Source organism: Podarcis gaigeae (genome assembly GCF_964106915.1).
Source record: "Podarcis gaigeae genome assembly, chromosome: 6".
NCBI lineage: Eukaryota > Metazoa > Chordata > Lepidosauria > Squamata > Lacertidae > Podarcis > Podarcis gaigeae.
The window spans coordinates 65,131,781-65,157,876 of NC_139682.1; the positions used below are offsets into that span (position 1 = coordinate 65,131,781).

General features: G+C 41.4%; 1 protein-coding gene across 4 annotated transcripts in view; it reads right to left on the bottom strand.

Moving 5' to 3' along the window:
* The window catches only part of SLC44A5 (solute carrier family 44 member 5), a 160,751-nt gene that overhangs the window by 8,150 nt on the left and 126,505 nt on the right, over positions 1-26,096 (bottom strand). For all 4 annotated transcript variants that reach the window (XR_014565322.1, XR_014565323.1, XM_083743041.1 and 1 more), the window contains exons 9-21: positions 24,337-24,420; positions 22,681-22,793; positions 20,676-20,807; positions 16,772-16,871; positions 13,441-13,533; positions 12,516-12,603; positions 10,586-10,848; positions 9,784-9,878; positions 6,861-6,964; positions 5,856-5,929; positions 4,904-4,974; positions 3,881-3,969; positions 1,288-1,372 (exon numbers count right to left, since the gene is read on the bottom strand). Coding sequence is in view for 2 of the 4 variants with exons in the window: in XM_083743041.1 (XP_083599167.1) it covers positions 1,288-1,372; positions 3,881-3,969; positions 4,904-4,974; positions 5,856-5,929; positions 6,861-6,964; positions 9,784-9,878; positions 10,586-10,848; positions 12,516-12,603; positions 13,441-13,533; positions 16,772-16,871; positions 20,676-20,807; positions 22,681-22,793; positions 24,337-24,420 (1,391 nt within the window). In the remaining 2 variants the exon portion in view is untranslated. The remainder of the gene's footprint in view (positions 1-1,287; positions 1,373-3,880; positions 3,970-4,903; positions 4,975-5,855; positions 5,930-6,860; positions 6,965-9,783; positions 9,879-10,585; positions 10,849-12,515; positions 12,604-13,440; positions 13,534-16,771; positions 16,872-20,675; positions 20,808-22,680; positions 22,794-24,336; positions 24,421-26,096) is intronic.

Sequence of the window (26,096 nt, forward strand, 5' to 3'; positions counted from 1 at the left end):
TGACAACTTCAGAATCTGATCCTTTATTTCACTATGTGGGATACATTGGGTGGAGAGTTATCCTCTCCAAGCTCGCTTGTCAAAGCCTTATTTTTAAATTTGAATAATGGCAACAAACTTGTTTTTGAGGATGAAACAACATCCCATCCACCCAGCCATTCATAACAAATTAGTTGTTGGAAGTCAACAACTCAAGTTGACTTTTTTCTGTGCATTCCAACATAATAAATAAGTTTTATGAATGCACACCAAGATTGTAGATCACCATCTCCTGCTCCAACCAATTTTTGGAAGCGATTTTCGAGAGACAGCGAATCACAGTTTTAGACAAGTGCTAGAACTTTCTCAAGAATACTCGCACACACTGAAATGGCAGAAAAAGCCAACGTGCATGCAAAATGGCGGTGGCAATCAGCTTCCAGTTATAGATTGCAGCCTCAAGATAGCTGGGTCCTTTGCTCAGAAGGTGGTCAGAAAGCGGAGCGGGGGGGGGGGGGAGATCTCTATATTGGAGATCAATATCACAGAGGAACAGAAAATCAGGAGTGCATAGAAAATAAAACGATAGCTGGATAGAAGGCAAGTTTTCGCTTATTCAAATGATATTGTGAATTCCAGGTGTTTATGGGCTGATTATAGTGGTAATGATAAGCACTTTACATGTGTTCCAAGGTACATATCTATCATCTATCTATCATCTATCATCTATCTATCTATCTATCTATCTATCTATCTATCATCTATCTATCTATCATCTATCTATCTATCTATCATAGCATTACAAGAGTCTTGATACTGAAAATATGTTATGTGGCTAATACCTTGCTCTGATTAACGTGTGAATAAGGGCTGATATATGTTTGTCATGTCAATGTATATTAAGACTTCAGCCCCTGTAGGGGGAATACAGTTTTACATTATTTTAAATTAATACAACATTCTTGTGCCTACAAAAATTGCAAGGCTGTTATAAGCGGGGCGACACAGCATTCATCCAAGTGAAACACACTGGACATGATGAAACTACAGAGCACCCAGAAGCAACATGTTAGTACTTATTATGAAACAGTCTCTGAAGACTAGCTGGTCTAGTGAATAGTCACATTTTACTGACTGAACTAATGAAGCCACATCTGATACTGCTGTAATTCATAATCTCTTGGGTAGTGAAGATTGCAATGGATCAAACAGCACAATGAGAGAAACAGCAACGGCTTCCTACTACATACTCTTTATCTTAGCATTATCAAAAAGAGGAAAGTAAACAACAAAGAGCCAATTACTTACAAAAGCAGAGGAAAAGTGTGTCAACACACATTGCATAGACACTGAAGAAACCATGTGCAACTAGGTAAGAGCCTATAATGACCGTCTGAAAAAAGGAGGAAGAAACATGTTAATTATACATTATCATATGGGAATTAAATAATATTGTGTGACCAGGCGGCGACAGCCCCAGCTCCCAGGGATCATAAGGAAGGAATAAAGACTCTGACAGTGTTATATGGAATTAAAATTAGGCCACAACTTTATTAAACTTCTGAATGTAGGAAGACCTTGGCTTAGACCTTGGGCGTGTATCCCTCCCAGCCCCCCAGCCAGGGAAAACTGGGACTCATCAGGGTAAATGGGATATGGGGGTGCTCTGCGAGACGTAAGTGTAGCAGGCAGCCCAGTTCATATCGCTGCATGCAGAGTAGTTCACTGACAACCTTTCGGTGTATGGCAAGTGACACCCATATATATAACCCCTTTAAGAGGGGACACGGGAATTGCCACCACAGGTGGGTGAGTCACCACTTCACGCCCAAATAGGGAAGAAAAGACTCAAGGATTCCACCCAAGGCCATAACCGCCAAAGTTGTGACGAATTGCTACGAGGAAGACAAAACCTGCCAATGCAGGAAAATTTCTTCCTGGTCCTTCAACAGCAACCAAAGACCGTAGCAGCGGTCGCTAAACAGGAAGAAAAAGTTAACCTGCAAACAAGAAACATTAAACAACGGGAGGGTGAATCTCCAGAGCTGACTGCCTGGCTGTTGTCGGCTCCAACCCCTATTTATAAATGGGGCTGGCCCCACCTCTCAGCAAGAAACTTGATTCCTGAGGCTGGGTGTGAACCTCCAAAAATGAACACTGAGAGGCAAGCCAGCCCCTGTTTGCCAGTAAGCTACCTGGGAACTGTAGCACCACGCACAATCCCGCAAAGGGCACCCACAATGTAAAGTGTGAGTGCTCATTATATTAATTTACATGCCCCTTAAGAAGTTAGGCTGCAGGATATGTCAGGCACCTCCTCATCCTTTAAGTCCTTGCCTTGATCAGTGAGGTCTTTGCACTGCTTGTATTCACAGGAGCCTGAGGGGCCCAATTTTATCGTACTCCCTTCCAGTTTAGGTCAGACATCTACTGAAGACTTAAATAAATGAACAAATAAAACTCCAGCAGGCATTTTGATTTCTGGTTTTATAATTTGGGGATTTTTTTAAAAAACACACACCATTGTATTGAGTTTCTGTATATTGCTTAGAGATGATTGCAATTGTCTGAATAAATAGAAAAAACAAGCATTCCTTACTTTAAACCGTGAGAAGACAAGAGCTATGTTCAGGCAGTTTTCTGAACAGACAAAGGTTTAAACCATGGGTAAAGGCAATGCCTGCAATGTCCATGGCTTGCAAGCTGCTTTTCAGATCTTCCTGTGTTTAATGCAAAGGCCTGAAGGGAGTTTTAATGTGCTTTTATAAACCTCCCTGCAAGCAGGAACCCAGACTTATGAGGGTTCCCAGTTTGGGAAGAGTTTCTTCAATTAACATGCATTAAAAAAACCAGCAAGAAGTACCAGAACTTACAGGAATACTGAGGCAGGGTTTGCCTCGAGGTCCTACTGCCCTATTCCCACTTGTTCAGGAGAATGCCTGAACATGGCTTTAGTTGTGGATCTGCAGCGCTCTTGCAAACTCATTGGATTTCAAGCCTTTCCTGCCTAAGTAGACAATTAGATGTGATATAAAATAAACCATCCCAAGCAATGGGACTCTGTATCTCACTAATGCAAGCTCCTTTGCTGCTTGATGACCCGCCCCCATCCCAACCTTGAACCCTCTTGTTCTATGATGTTGATCCCTGACCTCTCCTCTTCCCTGCCATATATCTGGTGAGCATGGACTGTGCCACTTATATCCAGAGGAGGGCAACCAAAATGGTCAAAGGCCTGGAAACGATGCCTTATGAGGAACGGCTAAGGGAGCTGGGCATGTTTAGCCTGGAGAAGAGGAGGTTAAGGGGGGATATGAAAGCCATGTTCAAATATATAAAAGGATGTCACATAGAGGAGGGAGAAAGGTTGTTTTCTGCTGCTCCAGAGAAGCAGACACGGAACAATGGTTCCAAACTACAAGAAAGAAGATTCCACCTAAACATTAGGAAGAACTTCCTGACAGTAAGAGCTGTTCGACAGTGGAATTTGCTGCCAAGGAGTGTGGTGGAGTCTCCTTCTTTGGAGGTCTTTAAGCAGAGGCTTGACAACCATATGTCAGGAGTGCTCTGATGGTGTTTCCTGCTTGGCAGGGGGTTGGACTCGATGGCCCTTGTGGTCTCTTCCAACTCTATGATTCTATGATCTTCTGGGAATCACTAATACAACTGTGTATTTGTTCTGGACTTATCTATTCTACCCTTTGCTGCTTCTTATCGGTGTGAAGATGAATAGTAAAAGCCCAACAAAAGACAAAATGCAAAGGATGTCACTGTTAGAGGAAGGGGGAAGGGGAATGAGGGAGTTCAAGACCCATGGATCCTAACATTTGCCATGCCATGGTGGGTGCTAGGTGCCAGGCCTAGATCACCTGGTTTCTACGAACTTTAGTAATGTTCTTACCAAGAGTGGGACCCAATAGTAATTCAGTGATGGTGCTTCTTGTGTGAATATTGGTATCCTGTGTGTGAAGAAGAAGAAAGCTAGGACACCTATAAGAGGGGGAAAGATAAGATTTTTCAAGCAGCTAATTCTGACTTGAATTATTTCCAGTATTTGTACTGGGACAAAACTGTATTCAGATTAATTATCTGTGATTCACACAACCATAAGATTTTAATCAATAATATCATGTTATGAATCAAACTGGCTTTTATAAGTAAAGAAGAAGACAGTGCAATGAAAAGTACAATTTTAAAAAGAGAGAAGAGAAACACAAATTTGATTTTTTTTAAAAAACTCAACTACTTTTAGTCTTGGAGAACCATTCAACTACGGTGTATTTCCATATATCTGATTCAACATTTTATATGACAAATTGAGATATTAATTCCCAATAACATCTGTGCTAAGTAGGAAGCGAAAGACATGTAAATTAATTAGCCCAAGGGATTTGTCCTTAAGCACAAGGAAAACATTAATCAATTTCACTATTTCATGGTTTGCATTTCCAGACAAATCTCATTTACTTTTTCAGCTTTAAAATAATGTGCAATAACAGCAAACAGCACATTATAGATGAAGTTGAGTACCAGCGAATTAAGAGTTCAAAATCAACAAGAAAGTGAAAAATCAAACTTCCCCACAAAGATTTCCCCACAAAGATTTACATGAATGAAGCTCAGGTTTTAAAAAGGCTACAACATTTGAATTAGTAGTTCCCAAATCAGGGAGGTCTCAGTACTCAGCTACACTGGTAAAGAAAAAGCTATTTATATGTGTTGTATGTGCGATATAACATTGTGCCACCAGATGGCGATGTAGAGCCTCATTTCTCTACTTGTTTTCCCTGTTTAAATTTACAACGCTGTAAACTAAAACATTTCTTTGATATGTCTAGATCCAGCCTCAGTCAACTCCTTATCAAGCTATTCCTTTAACTCAACCAAGCTGAAAATATTAAACTGAAAGAGTCTGTTGACTTACCCACACCTCCAGCAACAAGAATTTTTCCCAGGAATAGTAAAAAGTCTGTCACTTTATCCAGCACTGCAACTCTATGCAACAGAGATAATGAACAGGATTGCAAAAGGTTCATCTCCAAAAGTTAAAACAGGGCTACTTTCAGCCAACATTAAAATCGTTGAGAAGCTTTGGTGTGAAAACTAATTTGAAAACTTTAATTCTAAAGCAACCATGTAATGTAATAGTTCACTGTGCTGAAGAGTCTAGTTTTAAAGATAAGAGTTCAAACATGCTAATTAATCTAAGGGCAGAAAAGATTTATATTCTGAGATACTGGGGAAAAGGTGGATGCTCTTTCGCTTTCTGATTAGTATCTTAAAAGCTGCTGAACTAATTATTTAACTAAGCAACAGAATGAGGTAACAGAATGTACTATACCAGTTCAGAAAGTAAGTGTTGGGGGGGGGATGACATTTTTAATGCCCCCCTTATGTAAAAATCCCAACATTTTTTTTTTAAAAAAAAAACCTCATTGCAACTTGAGATCTAGTACAGAATCATGCAAAACTAAAACCGTTCTTAACGTTAACTTTTCTTCATTTGTTGTTTTTGTTGTTGTTTTTAATGTAGGGAAGCATTCAAAAGGGTTTTATCCTCCCCCTTCCCCTTCTGCAGTGGTATGATGCAATATATCAGATCATTCTGTTGCTTCTGCAGCCTAGGCCTTCAACATTGGCAATGGTTTGAATATTTAATAGATTAGTAGAGTATGTTTTTGAAGTGCCATGGAGTGGCAGGTGTCACACAGGCTGGATCTACACTGATGTTCTAAACCATTCAAATTAAAACATTCTATAAAGCTTAACAGGAATTTCCCACTGCTCTGCAGCACCCTCTGGTGTCCCATTTTAATAACACATTTATAATGTTTTAAATGATGAGTCCACAGGTTATGGAATGCACGGTCCCTTACCTCACCACGTTTCTCATGAGCAGGAAGAAAGCTTCCCTGGCTGATGTGCAGAAGTTTTTACCATATATCGCAATCTGCAAAATATTAACAGCTGTTAACTTATTTGCGGGAAAGCCCGATTATGAAAAGGGTTCACGCTGGGGGCCAGACCTATGAGAATGGCAAGATACAAGGAAAGAAAGATGTCCAGCACCATGTTATTTCCTGTCTGTGGACAAAAATATCCACTTGCACATCACCCTGCTCTGTTTGCTTTTCAAGTTTTATTTCTACTAGAACCCCAAAAATCCCCTGCTAAGAAATACTAAACTATTTTCTCTAAAGCTAAGACACAAATGGACAATTTGCATTAATGTAAAGGAGCCAAAAATACAGGGAGATGGTTGGCGGCACAGAATATGACAATGGACCTGGACATATAAGTCTGCTTAAGACAAAAATATTAAAACTGACTTTAAACACAAGTCTAAAAAAAAAAAGCGTCTTCCAATTGTTTGGAAGAAATAAATCACCAATGAAACTTTACAATGCGACCCAAAACAGCTTGGTACCCACACCTGTCATTCAGATCCTTAATCACAAATCCAAACAAACTATGGCAATGCACTCTACATAGGGCTGAATTGCCTGCCTTAGTTGCACATGCAAATCAGGATTCATTGTTTTCTCCAAAGAGACTATGATTGGTAAGGCAACTACAAACCTTGGCTATAGATCATGGTTTGTTTGGGGTGAAACAAACCATGAGCACTGGTTTAGACATAATGTTAAACCCTTGATTAAAGGAAGTGCTCAGTTTAAGGAGTTGTTATTATGTGCAAACATGACCACTGTTTTCATTATTTCTTTCTGCGGTTTTGTTTACTTTGTTTTAAATAAGATGATATTGCTAAATATTACAGTTTAAAATAAGGCTCACCAGGGGGCTATGTTTGCCACACCACTAACTGGTCTTCAGACATGACACAGCAGCATACTGGCAAAGAAGATAGAGAAAATACATACCATGATGTAGGCATTTCTGTTGATAAATTTGAGGAATTTTTCTAGGCACCAGAAACAGCATTTGAGGCAGCAAAGGAGGAACTTAGCAAAGACATTCTGTGAGCCTGCAGGAGGGGGGAAAGGAAACATTTCTTAAGAAAGAAGAAAACCTAAGAAGATGGAAAACATGGCCCATACTTGATTTGACTTGGTTTGCACCAGCACATCTGTGTGGGTTTGCTGGCTGATTGCTTTCTCACTGATTTGCAACAAGTATGTACAGTGTTTTGTGAGGCGTTTTGGTAAAAAAAAGAGGGGGTGCCAGTACTGGTATCTTGATAAAAGTGTTGTGGGTATCAGCACACAATGACTGTCATGGGCAGCAAAAAGGCCAGAGGGTATGGTACTTCTTATTGATGAGTACCATCCCCTCAAAAGCACTATGTGGAATCTACCATGCTGTAGTTTAGCAGTTTATCATGTGCAAGCCAGCACAAAACTGACACTTTGGATTTGCCACACAGCACATTTAAGCTGTTGTTGACGACATATAGTGCAGAACTGATAATGGTACTAGGGTTTCCCATTCTACACCATCCCTGCTTTTTTGTAAAAGCAAACCGTGGTTTACTGTGAATGCAGTGTGTTGGTGCACACTTCTGCATTCTTTGTCACTTCTCCACCTGTTGCCTTACCAAAATACAGCTTGTTGTGATGTCCTAACTAGAGTTTGTCATTTGTTTCTGCCCAGTGAGTGGTGACCAAGGTTTGCTCTTGGGCTTACTGATTGTGGGGGGGTTTTTTGGGCGGGGGGAGAGAAGAAACCCTGGACCATGATGAGCCAGACTATGGAAGCCTCACACATAGCAGCAGGAGGAGAGCCGAGAACTTTTCAACAATGTGCACAAGCACACTCAAAATTCAGATTAATATCATATGATAACCAGGCCATTATTTCATTTCTTGCTGTGCCAAAGGAGAAGCAGCATAAACGACTTCCGGGTCGGCGCCATCGCCGAATGGCGGACTCCCTCCGAGCTCCGGAGGGAGCCTGCACGGCAGGGGCTGGGTCCTACCGCACCGGCGATGCGGGGACCCTTAAAAACCACGGCCACGGGGGCCGTGGACATGGAGACTCGGCTGGCACCGTTAGCGCCCTCCCGACTCGTGAAGGAGCCTTTTTAAAGGCTAAGGATCGGGTGCCGGGGAGAAGCGTGGTGTTTTGAGTCCTCTGCCATCCCTGCCGTGCGAAGCCGCATGCCATCCGGCGGAGAGCGCTGGCTTTTTCCTTTGAAAATTTGGACCTAAAAGAACAACCCGTAAGTAATTGGAATCTGGACTAAAAAGAGGGACAAAATTTTAAAAATTTCGGAGCGAGCGGGGGAGGCGCAAAAAAGGAAGTCAGCCACCCCCTCCATTGTAGAAGGGTCAAAACAAAGGATTTGATAACTAAGATCGGAATAACATCATTTTGGCAAGTTTGGAACCTCACGAGTGAAGAATATGAGATTGAGCTGGAGGAGGAAAGTAGAATTTGGACTTAAAAACACCCCCCCCCCTGGAACCCCGGGAGCGATCGATGACGGTGTTTGGAGAGGAGAAAGGCAAGTTTTGACAGCTGTCAAAGAGCTGTCAAAGCAGAAAAACAAGATAGAGACTATGTTACAAGGACTTTGCAGGTTATATTTGTTATAAATTGGATACAAATTGCTTTAAATAAGGATTACAAAGTTACTAGGGCTAATGGATGTGATCTGGAAGAGAACTCAGTTTTTGCAATCCACCTAGAGGAGCCGAGGGATATCACAAGTGGTTTTAGTTGGAAATTTGAACAGAATTTTTTATCTCCTGGGAAACTGCAGAAATGGAACATTATTATGACTACAGAGGCCAGTATACCGAAGAAGACAATGGAATCATCCGTTGTGGAATGAAAGGAACTTGACGTAATGTTTTGTTTCTGAGCAACAAGCCTCTGCAAAGGAACTAACTTTTGGAATTAGGACATTTGTGCAGGAAAACAGGGACAGAAAGAAATAGAAAGAGGAGTGTGGCCAATAAGAACAACAAAACAACAAGAATTGGACTAAGTCGAAAGTGGGGACATTTGGGACATCCAGATTTGACAAGCTTAAGGATTATAATTTGGAGATTTTCACTCCTGGATATAAAAATCTGGATGGAAAAAATGGGCCTTTCTTTGAGACAGAATCCTTTCATGATTGGACATGCGAAACTAAAGAGGACTGGCAAAGGACTATGACTTAGAGAGACGTGGAAATATCGGACATTGAGGAATATTGGGAACGCAACCGGGAAAAGGGGGGGTGGGAAATGTGGAACCCAAAGGGCGTAAACTATGTTTTATTTAGGCTATATACATCCACATGGTATTCTAAAGTGGGGAACTCGTGGAGGGACTAAGCCGATTTTAGGGGAATGGAAAATAATTTTTTTTTTTTTATAAAAAAAAAAAAAAAATTTTGGGTTAAGGATAACAAGTTTGAATTGAGGAGAAGAACTTGTTGAGATTATCTGTTTATTTGAGAGATTTGGAATACAAGGGGGGGAGGGAAGGGGAAGTCCTGAAAGGATGTAATTGGAAAAAGATTTGAAATTGGATGTTTTATTAATTTGTAATTAATTGGAAAACTTTAATAAATATTTTTAAAAAAAAAAAAAGAGAAGCAGCATAAACTACGGACACCCTGAACACTCCATGAATGATTATTCTAAAAAAGAAAACCTCATCAGTTACTGCACAGGTGCATTCATAATGCATGCACACAGTATTTCCCATCATTAAAAGAGAAACAGGGGCTTGTGGCCCACATTTCTGAACCATACTAGCCTATGAGCCTGAGAGATGATTACCAGCTTTTCATAGCAAATATATACCATACTCTCAATGGGAATAGAGAATGTGCAATGTCATGAAACTCACCTTTGAGTTTGTGATCCAGGTATTCCAGGATTACTCTAATGAGTTGGACTATTGCAAGAATTAAAGAGCCAAATGCTAGGGAACCAGTGTGATATCTAGTAGGAAAAATATATGGTACGAATCAGGAAGACACAGTGCTGTTATGATAAACAACACAGGTGAGACAGCTGACACAACTTCCCCCCCTCTCCAAACTATGAATATATCAATGGATTGCAAAATGCAGCTTCCTATACTGCAATTAAATAATTCTCTTATATTAATAAATCATGTATACACAAAGTATCCCTTTCTTTTGCTTTTGATTTCTAGCTTGCTCCTATCTCCAGGGCTAAGGGGAGGGTACATTTCAAAGCTTCTAAATATCTTATGTAAAGCAGCAAATGGGAAAGGCTTAATGACTGAGAAGAGACTTTATGTGGTAAGCAGGGCTTATGATGGGGCTGAGTCACAGAACTGCCCTTCCTACACTGACGTTGCTGCTGCTTACCTGGATGGAGGTAGGGCATGCCCAGGTGGTTGCACTGTCAGGAGCCCCCCATATCAATCTGGCAATTCTGCTAGTGTAACCGCATGGCTCCAACCTGCCCCACAGCGAAGATGTGATGTTAGGAGGGCAGCTTAGTGGTCTGATTCCACCACATGTGCTGCTTCTGATATACCAACTGGACATCCAAGTATAGCGGTGTATTAAATTCTGTAATTGTTTTGATTCTAAAAGCCACTTTTCACTGTAAGGTATAGGGCACATTTCTAAAAGCAGAAACAGATACGAATGCGGACGAGTGATTCTTTAACTTACCGTATTGCTCGTCCAAATGAAGAAAAGAGTGGGCATGCTGGAATATCAGCAGGTTTTCTAAAGGCCCAGTAGTAAGAGGCAAAGGCACCAGCAAGAGTACACTGACCCAATGCAATTGCAAAGTTCACCAGCCAGAGGAACACAAACACGTTGCTGATTTGAAATATTAAGATGTATCTGTGGTACAGGCTTTCTCCACCATAGAAAGCAAAAGTACACTGGGCTCCTGGACACAGCTTGGTTACATTGGTTGTGTTGAATGTCTGTGGACAAGGGGAGGGGGGAAAGGTCACAAATAAGGGGATATAAAAATGTTTCAGTACAATTCTAAATCGTCAACACATTAATAAATCTGAACTGGTAGTTAGCTCATCTGGCAAATGATTTCATGAGAATAGTCCTAAAGACTGGCAGCAATGGTCCATGTTACCCAGTATCTTGCCCGTGGCAGCAGCTAGTCACAGGTAATACAGAAGGTTCCTAATGGAACTAAGGGCTAATAAAGTAACTACATAGGGGCCAACATTTTTGGTCCCATTTGGGATCTTGAGAAAGTGCTGTGGGCGCCAGTCTCAAATGGCTGCCATTGGGGCGTGGCATAACACAAAATAGCTGCTGTGGGAGTGGCACAAAACAAAATGGTTGCCTCAAGTAAAGGAGGAGAGAGAGAGAGAGAGAGAGAGAGAGAGGAGAGAGAGAGAGAGAGAGAGAGAGAGAGAGAGAGAGAGAGAGAGAGAACCACAAAATATTGTGGATGTACCCTCTCCCCCTCTGACAGGAGAAAGGCACCCACACCAGCCACCGCCACCACACTAACTCACTCAAGGGAAGCTTTTTGCACTACTATTGAGTTCAAATAGGAAAGAGACAGTCGTTGTCCAGTCCTGACAGTCAATGAAATGCGGGCATGTTCTATGGAGAGACCAAGCCCATGCAATCATGAACTGAGCAGGAGGAGCAAACAGTCTTCAATTTATTCTGAGATTGTGAGGGGATATTTAACGAGACCTTCCACAGGCAGTACAGAAGATACTGATGACTCCTGAACTAATAATAAGTGGGACATATAGGTTTCATTTCATTTCATCTCTCTTTTAATTTGTATACCACCTTTCTGTATTATTACACAGCAATAAAATATACAACAAAGAACACAAAGTTTATAAATAACCTGATCCAATACATAAAGTCATAATAAAACATAGTTTTAAAATGGAATGACTTCCATCAAATAAAGTAATATTCAATAATCTTTTAGAATATAATAGCACACAATAAAATTAACTCTCAAAACCTCAGCAAATAATAATTGAATAGAAATTCACTCTTACCAATTAAAATAAAGAATTACTAATCCATGATCAATAAAAATAACTGCAAGTCGCAATGTAGAAAATACAATACATTCAAAACCATGTAAAAGGATCAAATTGAGAAACAAAGACACACAAGTAATAATGATGGTGGTGATGTTCATGTGTGCAGTTCTATTAGAAAGTATAAGGAGTGGAGAACCTGCATTGTTTTTCAAACTGACTTCATATGTATAGTTCCAGTTACAGATAGGTAGCCGTGTTGTATCCATTTTTCATTTTTCACCTTCTCACCCCTTGCTTTTTCCTGTAAGACCTATTGCAGTCGTTAAGAGTCGTCAACAGGCTCAACATAGCTATCTGCCAATCACCCATTCCTACCACTCTTCTGAGTAATACCCCTCCCCACCTTCTCACTATATAGAAGGGTCTGGTAACTTCTGTTTCAGTGTATCTGAAGAAGTGTGCATGCACACGAAAGCTCATACCAAGAACTAACTTAGTTGGTCTTTAAGGTGCTACTGGAAGGAATTTTTTTGTTTTCATATGTATAGGACATTCAAGAAGAGCTAGAATTCACATAGCATTTTACAAAAATAAAATAAAATGCTGCTTACCTCTGGGTAACAGGTCAGATTTGCATACTTGCACAGGCTTTGATTAGCCATGACTTTGTACACAGGTTCTCCGGATGTAGCTAGAAAGCTTGATTTAATTGGGTTAAGTAGGAAACAAAATCACAGACTCTGAACAGAGAAACATAGCACAAGAGATACTTGGCATTCACAGGGAAAGCCCCAGAGAATACATTTAATTTCTGCCTTTCCATGTCTAGCATAAAATATGATACCCACTGTGCGAATGCACTTTCTACAACCCTATTTACTGTGCCTGCAAGCACTTCCAACAGGAGAGTAAAGCAGTTTGCTTAATAACAAGTACAGCAGTGCGGTAACCTTGGGGGTAAGCACAGAAAAGGAAATGGTATGATTTAATGACTTCGTATATGGACACCATAGGGAAAGCTATGGGCAGATACAGAAAAATAAAAAATAAAAATACATCTCCAGGTGATCACTTTGACGAGAGAGAAAAAGCTATAAATATTACTCTTCCGGGATGCTTTCCCCCCAAATGCAAAGTGGTATCGGCAATACAAAACTGAGATTCCATTACCCTACAAGATTCATCCAGAATGTGGCGCTGAGAAAGTACGAATCAATCTCGTAAGATGTTCAGGTGTCACTGTTATAAGAAGACTTCAAGAACTTAAGGTGAATGTTGTGGGGATCTCCCAGGATATGCAACCCCCTAAAAGCTTCCACACCAGTTTCCTGCCAAGCTTGGACTTGAATAGTGGAGCCCTACTCAACTGAGACATAAAACTGACCAAGGACTCTTCTGCCTCCCCACGCACCACCACACACAATGTAGCTTCTTTTAGAAGAGGCGGCACTCTCCTTACTTTCTGTCTTAGTGCTAAAATGCTGAACTAGGAATGCAAGAAGCATCCAGGCACCTTTCTTTCTCAAAGAAGGATACACAGCTGTCACTGCCCAGTAAGAAATGCAGATTGCGATAAGGATGAAGGTGATGATTGGGTAGAATAATGTGGACATGATGTAGCCAATTGCTCTAAAAAGAGAGAGGGAAAATATACTTGTAAGCCATAAATATCAAAGTTTATGTGCCTTTTTAACCTTTGAAATGTTTTCCACTCTTGTTTGACTGAGTTGATATGTTCCTTAGTAAAATATTCTTTATTGTTATTTCTGGTTTCCTACTTTCTCTTTTTATTATAAAACCTCATATTACTGCCTGCCACCATTTTCTGTTGCATTCTGTTCCCGGTTCTATCTCCTCCTCCATTTCATTCCTCTTTAACACTCTGTCATTGTTTTTTAGATTATCATTTTTATGTATTTTGCACTGAGATGTATTGATTTTCCTGTACGTTGGCTTTTGCTTTCAGGTTTCATAACATTGATTCTTTTCTTCTTCTTAATTCCCCCTGAGCTGTCCAGGCTGTGGTTGCTACTGTGCACCTTGTCCTCTCTGGAAGCCCTGCTCCCAGTGCTTAGCATATCGTTGTTGTTTTTAAGCTGTCACAGCCAACCTGGTTCACTTTTGCTCCCATACAATGCTGTAGTAAATCCTTTCTTCCTTCCTTCCTTCCTTCCTTCCTTCCTTCCTTCCTTCCTTCCGGGAATGTTTGTAGGGGTAAAACATAGTGGGTAGAATTCAACACTGAACTCTTCTAACTGTTCCATCAGCTTGCCAGACAGAATAATCCCAAATTGAAGGGCCAGTGAGGATGGAGTAAGCTCTGTTTCGCAAGTGGAGGTGTCTGTGCAGGGCTTTCACTTAACAGGGCTCATTAGGTGCATCCTACCCACTGCATTTTGCTGTTGAAGCATTTTTCTGCAACCTTCACTGCTGAGGGAATGGAAAGCTGATAATGCTTTTCTGTAATACTGCCCCATATAGAACAAGGCTCAAGCACTGCATAATAGTGAAAAAGTGTGCATGGACACGGAAGCTCATACCAATAAGAAACTTAGTTGGTCTCTAAGGTGCTACTGGAAAGAATTTTTTACATTAAACAGTAGTTCCACATGGGAAAATCATGACTGGTGCTAGAAACCCCTTGAATAGTTTTGAGTCACTGGAGAAAAGTATCACCTTATGCTACTTAAGGAATAATAACCACAAATCAGTGGTTTTCAGGAATTAACGACAGATCTCTTGGTTGACAGTGAAGACACAGACCGTTTGTTCTAACAAACTGCTTGTTAACTGTTCTAGCAATAGATTGTGAACGCTTTATTGCTTAATATAAATTGCCTTTTCATTGAAAAAATGTTAAACTGAGCTGGGGGGGGATCATTTAGCTCTCAGTCATTAGCAATGTATTTTTCAAGGCCTTGACTATAGGGTATGCTCTGCTGCATTCATAATTATTACATGCAGCATTTCTTTTCATGCATTATGCATAAATATCAGAAAGTATTGCCCTCAAGTGACCTTTGAAGGCAGAGGCAAAACTATAAGGCATCATTACCTCCTACCAGGAAGTTTATAAAGTTTCAAGAGTGTTTCTGTTTGACGCTTATTTGAATAAAAGCATCTTATTTTACCAAGTGGCTCTGAATTGTAATGATAAGGATAAAATTATATAGTACAGACTGGTGCTGCAACAAATAACTGCTGAACTCCATATTTATAGCTTTAATGAAAAGTGACTGTTACATATTTAAATCACAGTCTCTTTATTCCACAATTCCACTCTTTATTCCATATTTTGATGCTGCTGGCTTGAAAGAAAATCAGCTCCAAGAAAGGGCACAGGTACATATTCGCGTTCCAGCACTAGTATGATGAAGCCGTTAGCTGTATAAATGCTGTTTATGACAACAGATTCAAGAAATCTATACACTTGGTTACTCAAGCATAGGTTGCCACTGGGACGAAATCTGTTCTCACTTACAGCATCAACATCACGGGAAGAATGTTGACTGTTTGATAAAACGGTCTACCAAATTCACTATAAAAGTGGCGTACTTTTAGATCTAAAGACTTGGTGTGTGAAAAGACCAATAAAGATAACAAATAAATGTTGCCTACATAAAAATAAGTGTTTTATATGCAAGAAAATACAATGCCCATGTTAGCACAGGGATCCTTCAGCAGTTTAGTGGCTACATTCATTCATTCAATTTATATACTGCACTATACCCACAGGTCTCAGGGCGATTTACACCACTTTTAGACTGTGTTACTGAGCAATTTCTGTTCTACACCTTGACAGATGTTCTACATGGACTTCTGGATTATATTCTGCCATCCTCACTGTTGAATATTTATATGTGGGATGAGACTGTTAAATAGCCTGGCATGTGGTGGCATTAATATTCACCCAACTGAATTTTTCACTCTCAGTGCTTCTAAAAACAACATTCTCAATAATGGGCTGGATGAAGGATATGCACCAGTTGTGGCCCACCTAATCTTACGGGTGTTGTTTGCCAGTTCTTAAATGGGGCCATAGTACTTCTGGCACAGTATATTTACAATCTGGGTGCACTCCATGAGAGAGGTTTGCTCCTGGATGCTAGATATGTCCTGTGCCTTCTGTTAGGAACATCTGAAATGCTGGTTACAAATTTTCATGAGGGTCTTTTTAAAAATTATTTTTTGAATTTATGCCTTCCACATGCCTCTAAGTCGATTGACATATAACTAAAAATAGCTTTAAGAACAGTACAAAAAGGATAATTATAAATAGACTAATAAAAAAAGTCAATACAGTATAAACACCTAAGGTAGAGACAGTTTCATCCAGCAGCAAAAACCTGTTGAAACGAAAATGTCTTGAATTGTTTCTGGAAAGTACAAATAGAGGACATGTGTCATATCTTAACAGGGATGCTGTTCCACAGAACTTGTCCCTACTACATGTTAGCACTGCAGACTACATGGCTTATACGTGTTGCTGTGCTTGAATTACAGGCAATTCACAACGCAGCTGCTGTTCTTTGGCTAGGGTGCCAGTAGACACAGGGAGAACATCATGCCCATGACCTTGATGTTGCATTGATTTCCAATCACTTTGCAGGCTGCTGCATATTGACCTCTCCATGTGACTACTTGATAATTTGAGGATCTAGTACCAAGTGATACTTTCCCCTATTCTTCAGGAGAGAAATCGTATGAACTGAGCAACTGCATGATTAGGCATTCATGAGTCACTCTCAATAATATCTGCATGGTGAGAGGGAGGGGCTTGTCTCACTCCTTCAAAGTGCTATTTCAGCACCAAAAAAACAATGCAAATATGAGAGGTCCAAGGATTATGTGTTTCCAGTATACATACCTGCTACCTTCTTTCAAAAGTGCAATGGCGATTCGGATTCGATTTCTCAGAAATATTAACATTAGTATAATGACAACTTCCACTATGCAAAGTAGTATCACTGAAAGCAAGAAAATTAAGTTTATCGACAGATATCAAACCAGGACATCATCGCTTTCAAGTGCCTGGTTTCAGTGCTGCACTTCACAAGTCCCCACATGTCTGAATTTAGCCCGGATTTCTAAAGTGCTTGGAAAGCATAATGCCAGCCAGAATGTGTGCCCCTGTCCTGATTACATTTGTGTGTTGTGTTTAAGGTTCATACTTGATGAGCATTATAGTATATGAGTGTTTGTGAATGTTTTGTCTTAAAATAAAGCAATAAAATGCTGTGCTTTGCTTGAAATGCTCAGTTCCATTTGAAGAAATACATATTTACGATTAGACAGTCATTATCCAGTGGTTGGCTTTTGCTGCTAGTTTAGCATAGTATTTGGGAAAGATGAATGGAATTGATGTTTTAAAAGATGTGTCTGATCATGACCTCTATCATCCCAGTGCCACTCAAAAATAATTCCAAGATAATCAGGATCGTTATTTGAGCCTAAAAGCAGCCTGAGAACAGTGTGGAAATGGGAGTGGAGCTTGGAAATATGATTACATAACAAATAATTTTGAGGATGTTGTCACATAAAATTGTGTAGTAAATATCTGTTACTTGATGAACATTTTCAGGGACAGCTGCAACTGTGTGGCAATTGACATTTGCTATAATGCAGAATTTTTAAATATTCCTTAAACTGTAATCAAGCATTTAAGAACATTTTAAAACACTTTTAACAAATTACTAATGATTGTGTGTAAACTGTCACACAGTTATTGCAGTGACAGTGATGTATTATTTTTTATTACATTCTCCCACTTCTCCCAGCTTTCATACTGTTTTGTGCGTATGTGCCAGTACTCCCAGTAAACTGAATAAACTGTGAGATTATTATACAAATTCCTCTCAGGTTGTTTACATACTCGGGCACGTGTTCACATTAGCTGTCCCCCGCCCCCAATGTTACTCCTTGAAGAACAACCTTCAGTTTACTCGCCTTTTCCAAATCTGACACAGAAAGTATACTGCAATTTGCAATGAACAATTTCACATGGCAATGGATGGATGCTGGGCTGACACACAATGATTTCCATACCCTTCACCTTGGATAATCAAGCACTGAACAGTGCCCAATGCATTTGAGAAACAGATCCATGAGAGCAGAAAGTGCAAAGGCAGAAAATTGCATGGCGGGCCCAATAATCATGTGGAAAATATATTATGCAAATTAGCTCCTCGAGGCAACTTCCTCACTTGTTCCAGAAACAAACGCTCTCCAAGGATGTATGCTCAGGTTTTAATTGAGAGCTGTATGATTTCAGGAGTTTCATGGCTAATGGCATTGTAACATTCTTGATTTTTTATGAAAACAAAAAGCAAGCATCTATGTTTCTGTAACTTTATGGGATACATTAAAGAGAGAAGCATCCCAGGCTATTCCTGAGGACCGCTTTTTATATATATAATATATAAATCCAAAAGGAAACACCCCCCAAAAACCAAGACACAGAAGAAAACAATGGCATGGCCCTCCTTCCTTATATCAAGGGCACTACAGATAAAATTAGCAAAATCCTCCATAAACACAATATCAAAACAGCCTTTTGCACCAACCAAAAAATAGCCAATATCCTCAGAAACCCCAAGGATAAAATCCAGTTGGAAAACCAAGGGATCTATGAAATACCCTGCAAAGTCTGCCCAGCCACGTACATTGGACAAACAAACAGACGAATAAATGCACGTATCGCAGAACACAAGAATGCCGTCAAAAAAGAAGAAAAAACTTCCTCTCTTTTCCAACACATGAAAGAAACAGGACACGAAATTAATTTTGCAGATTCCAAATTGCTCTTTAACACGGAACATCACCACAAGAGAATAATCATGGAAGCCATCGAGATAGAGAAACACCCTCACAACATGAACAAGCGTGACGACACATCCCGCTTGCCAGACATCTGGAAATTAGCCCTCCCCACAAAAACTGACACCAGATCCAGAGGCACACAGAACGCCAACACCAATCAACCACACCAGACCCAAACCCAGACCCTCTCCACAGATGAATTACTGACACCATCCAGTAGCCAATCCATGGTGGCACCTCCGGATGCTGCACCCCCCTGCAATCCCTACACAGATCGGGCTGACACAAGCCACAAAACCACAGCTCGCCCCTATACACGAAGCCAAGCCAAAGCACAACTAAGTGCAATACAGCCATCTTCTCAGGAAAACTCTTCACAAAGTTCAAGAGGTCAAGACACAAAGACTTTAGCAACTAATCCACACCTAATGACCCACCTAAGTGGTACTCAGGATATCACTCAAGAAATCACTCAAGGTATCTCTCAAGTAATTAAGGAACAAAAGAAGAAAAGGCACACTAGCCTGGGAACTTCCTCTCTGCCCAGAACATTGGAGGCTAGACACCACACCCCCTCTACAGTATTTATAGGAACTCAAACATTGAGATCCCGCTCTGTTCCAGTAACAAGAAGCCGAAAGCACCAGCCTGAAGATGACGAGTGAGACCTCGTCGAAACGTCGCCTAGACACCCCAACTTTTACACGGGAAGACACCCGAGGACACCAAAACCTGCATATATATATATATATATATAATGTATACACACACACAGTATATACTAGATATACTCTATATATGCTCTCTCTCTGTGTGTGTGTGTGTGTGTATATATATATATATATATATATATATATATATGCACACATATATACATATATACACATATATACACTACACACACACACACATATATAATTGCTGATGGTTTTGGAGTTAAAACCTTCCACAACAAAATCTCTCTACACTGGCTAAAAAATGTTCAAAATGTTGCCAAGTTTAAAAGTCAAACATGAAATCTAAATTTAGTTTTGGTTTTAATTTCTAAAAGAGTTGCCAAAGTCAAGCTTGTTCAAAGGCCACTCCCCTCATCTCCCCAATACCAGATTTGTGGAAGCAGATTGTGCCTATTTAGTGGTGAAGAGAATATAATACACACATACCAAAGGGTTAAAATAATAATAATCCTGCAGTGAAGTCTCGGCAGTAGAAACAGATTTCAGTCCCGACTCTAATCTAGTCTGTGTTAATTCTCTTTTACAGATATTTCAAACATTATTACTTCCCTAGACAGGACTTTCTCTATGTTCAGTATATTGTGTGGTGCTGTTGCTTTGGTAAAAAGCTTCATAGATTGCTTTGCTTTGCTTTGTTGGTTATACTGCTGAAAATTAATATATTATAAAAGAGCAACTGGTAAATTATTGGAGAACTGACCAAAAAATAGGTATTATCTTGCTCATCAATAATCTGTATAACATGTTCATCACACCTGACAGTAAATCCTCAGAATATAGATAGCTGAAGGCTCTCCCCATCCCTCATTTTCATTATTTTGCTTATTTAGACTAGATTTTTCCAGTTCCCATCAGCTGCAGACAGCATGGCCAATGGTGAGGGATGATGGGCATTGCCCTGTGTTTGCTGTTAATGGGAAGCTATTATTTGCTGCACGTCTCCATGCAAACATGAAATCATCACATCTAACCACTGAATACCTGAATTTTTCTCATGTATATATATGCGCAGAAGTGCTTTCTTTGCAGGAAGCTCTTAACATTTGGCCTCCAGTCAGCAGCTTGAGCACTAGAAAGCTTCTTAAGGCAAGAGCTCTATGAAACAATGCTGATGTCATGCGCTTTAGTGCCCATCACAACAACAGCAAAATCCTGTTTAATTAGATGAATGCAAAGTGGGTGTCAAAATACAGACTTCTCTTTAAATCCACTTACTAAATGCTAACCATGTTTGCCTCAGTTGCAGATACACCCTGAAGTCCGTCTGGAATCCAATGTCGTAGATAGTAAGATCAGAACCAGGTATTCCATGAAGGCGATGATATTCCCAGTAGCAATGCCAAATACCTTTTGAAACAAAGAATACACACTGGAAGTGTGACACAGATCAATTCCCTAATCTCTGCACAAATGGTAGGTCCAACCAAATCCCACCCCCACAATGGAATCCAAACCACAGGCAGAGAACTGCTTATTTCCAGAAAGGTGCTAAAAGTAGCTCAATAATAGGCAGGAACAAGAGCCAAAACATAAATCATAAAGGAAAGCAAAACAAAATAAAACTATATAATATCACTAGCTAATTTCTTCAGGGGGCAATTTGTTTCCCACTCCCAAATATACTGAGCAGCCGGAACAAGAGCACCATCAAAAGTCATTCACTGGAGGCCTCCAGAGGATGTTTTTGGCAGGGTGTAGTTTCAAACCATTTCAAACAAATAATTTCCTTCACTGTCTGGAAAAAGCATAGAATTAACAAATGGATTTTCATGCGTGATGACTGTGCATTTAACTCTTTCCCTGTTTACACCCAGCCAGGGAACTTGGGGCTCTCCAGATATCATTGGACTACAACTCCCATCATCCCTGAATGTTAGCCATGCTGGATGGGGTTGATGGGAAATGGAGTCCAGCAGCATCTGGAGCCAGCAGCATAGCATGGTTTGCAAGTGCCCTGTGCGGGCAGGTGGGCAGGTGCCGAGGGTGAATGAAGCCCGCTGCGCCAGCCCAGCACTTGCCACCAATGCTGCCACAACGACGCCAGCCCTGAACCACTTGGTGAGCCTTGCAAAGCGGCTCAGGGCTGGCAGGGCAGCATGAGACGAACTCATGGCTGTTGCATCCCTCTCACTCTGCTCTGCCAGACCCAAGCTGCTTTGTGATACTAGGATCACCCCAGCCTCGCAAAGTGGCTCAGGGCTGGCAGGACTGCATAAGCAGCACCCCCCAGAAAAATGTGCCTGGGGCCATTGCCCCAGCAGCTCCCTCCCATACTATGCCCCTGTCTGGAGCACCATTCCTGCACAAATCAGTAAGCCACAGCCAATTGCATCTTCACAACACACATAACAGCACACATAACAACACACATATACAGAGTGAAATAGATAGCTATCCTTATATTAAAAACGGCCAGAGGTCTCTTTGAAGACCCTGTACTGACAAATAAACCTTGTTTTGTATTTCAGGTTTTAGTAGGACAGAGTGGAGAAAGGATGATGAACCTTCCAACTTATAAAACCACAGGAAGAAAAGAGAAAATGTTTGTTTAATCCTGCAGCCACTGACAATTCCTAACAAAAGCCAGATGGTGATGTTAGTCTTCTAGACACAGAAAAGAGCCGCAGCTGCACAGTGGGTAGAATATGGCAAGCTTTTGCATGGTTCTTCTTTTTGGCACATTAAACTGCCAGAAAATATACTGCTGTCCTGCTGAGGGAAGAAAAACACAAACATGCCTCACAAGCAGGCACACACCTCAGCTGAACGAGGTCCAGCCCGCAGTCTGTGGACTTTGAAAAGACTTGTTTGGGCTGCTGGGTGAAGAAGAGGAATGGACTGAGGGAGGGGTTTTTTATAAGTGCAGTGCTCAACTGGGAATTGCTCAGTAGCAAGTAGACTATTGAGGACAGAGGGTGATAAGTACAGTGGTCCCTCTAGTTGCAGACTTAATTCATTTCGGAGTGCCGTTCATACCCCGAAAAGCCCACAATTAGAGTGCTTCTTCCGCACATGTGCACAACGCAATCAAGTGCTTCTGTGTTCGTAAGCTGAAAGTCTGCAACAAGAGCGGAAAAGCAACTAGAGGTACCACTGTATAGGCAGACGATTCCCAGTTAACGGTTGTTGAATTCATTGGTAGGAGCCACTTTTCCTCTAACCCCAACCTATAAACTTTGGATATGTAGTTCTATGTCAAAAGCAAATCATTGGCACCTACCATAACCTATAATCCCAATCACACCAAAGATGAAAATCCAGAAGAGAACACCTGCTATAAATCTCAAAAGCACAAGGAAGAGCAAGCTGACAACCATTGCAATGAACAGGCCTCTGGAAAAGAAAGACATAGCAATTTAAATAAATCAGCAGCTCTCTTCAATGCTCCCCCCCCCCACTGCATTTACTTTACAAACAATAACGCTTTCCCTATCCAGGTTTGATGCTCAGTGTTTTAAATACATGGAAGCATAGGCGCCATCTCCCCGGGGGCTCTGGGTGCCTGATCACCCCCCAAAATATCCATATAGGGGCCGGGAACCCACAAAATGCAGGGGCTGGCATGCAGGCACCACACCCCATGGAAAGAGTGTGGTGTTCAGGCGGGGGGTGATGGTGGAAAAGAGAGCAGAGAGTTGATGGGGAAGAAAGAGCACGGATATCAGGTGGGAGGGGTCCAGTCACTGCCGCATTGCTGCTGCTCATGCCCCACTCCATGGTATGATGCCACAGCATGTGTCATGATGTCATGATGGTAATAATAGTAATAATAATATTTATATCACGCCCACCTGGGTATAAGTACACTAAAACATCAGACATTAAAAATTTCCCTAAACAGGACTGCCTTCAGGTGTCTTCTAAACATCAGATAGTTGTTTATCTCCTTGACATCTGATGGGAGGGCGTTCCACAGGGTGGGAGCCACTACCAAGAAGGCCCTCCCTGTAACTTCGCTTCTTGTAGTGTGGGAACTGCCAGAAGGCACTCAGCGCTGAACCTCAGTGTCCGGGTTGAACAATGGGGGTGGAGACGCTTCAGGTATACTGGACATAGTGTGGGGGGGCATGCTGGGCACCCACAGTGTGGGGCCCAAGTTGATGCCATTATGTGGCAGGATGGCAATAGGACTATGGCTAGAGTTTTCTGATGTGTAGATAGCATTGTGAAACTGTAGGTTAGAACCCAGGTTCTGGGCCACCAGATTTTGACAGAGAAATTGAATTCAGTCCTTTAAAGTGTGGTCAAGGGAAGCCTTGTTTATGAGTGGTATGTATAAAGGTAAAGGTACCCCTGCCCGTATGGACCAGTCTTGCCAGACTCTAGGGTTGTGCGCTCATCTCACTCTATAGGCTGGGAGCCAGCGCTGTCCGCAGACACTTCCGGGTCACGTGGCCAGCGTGACAAGCTGCATCTGGTGAGCCAGTGCAGCACACGGAACACCGTTTACCTTCCCGCTGGTAAGCGGTCCCTATTTATCGACTTGCACCCAGAGGTGCTTTCAAACTGCTAGGTTGGCAGGCGCTGGGACCAAATGACGGGAGCGCACCCCGCCGCGGGGATTCAAACCGCCGACCATGCGATCGGCAAGTCCTAGGCGCTGAGGTTTTACCCACAGTGCCATCCGCGTCCCGATGTGGTATGTATACACCCCTCCCAAATATGATACCATGGGGCTCCACCTGCTTCCTCAAGGACCACAAGGGACTGATATTCCTGCGCACGTGACAGGAAAGAGCCATAACGAAACCCCAAGATGCACTGATGTGGTAAATGGAAGTGCCAGAGGTGACTCCCCCATCCCCGCTTTTTGTGCGCCTTGCAGCACTCCAATTTCACATGCAAGAAGCAAGGCCTCCTCTGAATAAAAACTTACATTAAAATCCAATACCAAGAACTGGCATAGTCTTCAAAAATTTTCATCCCGACTGATCTTGCATCAAGAACATTATTGATGCCGCTTTAGAAAGAAAGGGGGGAGGGGAACATTTTAGTTTATGTAGCAGATATTCCTTATTTAAACAAAGCAACCCACTGTAACGAGAAAATGCAGGCTATATCAAAAAACATTTTGTATGCTGGAAAAATGAAACATAAAGTGCCCTAGCCAGCAATATGCCACAGTTATGATGCCACAGTTCTGAGTTTCTGCCCAAAACAAGCATTGGCTACAGGAGCAGTTGAATTCTAAGGACACTTCTGGAACTTAGGCTGTCAATATATATACGCTTAGGCTAAAGTCCAAACCCCTGGCCAGCAACAGTAGGCATTGAAGGAGAAGCCTAGCCACTATGCCCTCTCCCACAGCCTCACCACTTGCACTGGCCAGCGTGGGAAATACCTTGTTGCTGTACCAGCTCCCATGTTGGTACAGAAAATATGACTGGATTGGGCCCAGACTGGTGCATCTGCCTTCCATCTGGATGGTCACATTGGGGAGCTCCTAGCCACCATGTCTTCCCCTGGTAGAAAAAGGTGGTGGAGCCAGGCCCTCTCCAATATGGCAGATTCAGGACTTCCTCTGCCCTTTATGTCTCACTAAACTCAGCAGAACTTTCTACTGAGTAGCTATGGACGGAACCGTGCTTGTTGATCTCGTCATATGTACAGTCACATTAAATATATGTAGTAACTTTTAATCACCATTATTACTAGTAGTTAAAGTACTTTCACAATACAGTCGTACCTTGGTTGACGAACGCCTTGCAAGTCGAACATTTTGGCTCAGGAACGCAGCAAACCCAGAAGTGAGTGTTCTGGTTTGCAAACGTTCTTTAGAACCAAAACATCTGGCGCAGCTTCTGTGACTTCCAATTGGCTGTAGGAGCTTCCTGCAGCCAATCAGAAACCGCACCTTGGTTTCCAAATGTTTTGGAAGTCGAACGGACTTCTGGAATGGATTCTGTTCGACTTCCGAGGTACGACGGTAATACCGAATTTAGAATCAAGATGGATACAGAAATTCAACATTTTTTATGTGACTACAAGAAAAAGAAAAGAATACAGCACAATTAAGGAATACATTTTAAAGTTCTGCAATACTATGAACCTCCTTCCTTGGGGGTTTTTAAACAGAGGGTGGATGGCCACCTGTCATGGATGCTTTAGCTCAGATTCTTGCATTGCAAGGGGTACGACTAGTTGACCCTTGGGGTACCTTCAAACCCTACAAGAATTCTATGATTCTGTGAGCCTTTAAAAAAAGCTACGTGAAGGATGGTTCTGCTGTAAATCTAAATGCATGCTGCTAAGGCTGCTTTAACCATCTAATATGCACCTGGTGAAATTTATGTCAACTGATCAAAGTTTCAATATCATCTGAGCTAAAAAGCAACATTAGTTGAATCTCTGTAGTGATATAAATTAATTTGGAAGGGTAATATTTTAAAGGCTGGTGTCTATATACAGGAACAAATGGTTTATTTAGTTTGAAGGAATCTGGATAAGGAGTTCATTCTCCACTGCCATGTTGACTAGTGCTGTGTTTCATAATAAACACAGCAAGTCTGTTCGTGTGAATGCATGAAGACTTTGCTTTCACATCCAAGGTTCAAAATTTGGTATATCATAGCTGAAATAACCCAGGGAAGGAGGGGAATGGCTGGGGGAAAGTTTAAGCACCTGATTTCTTCACAC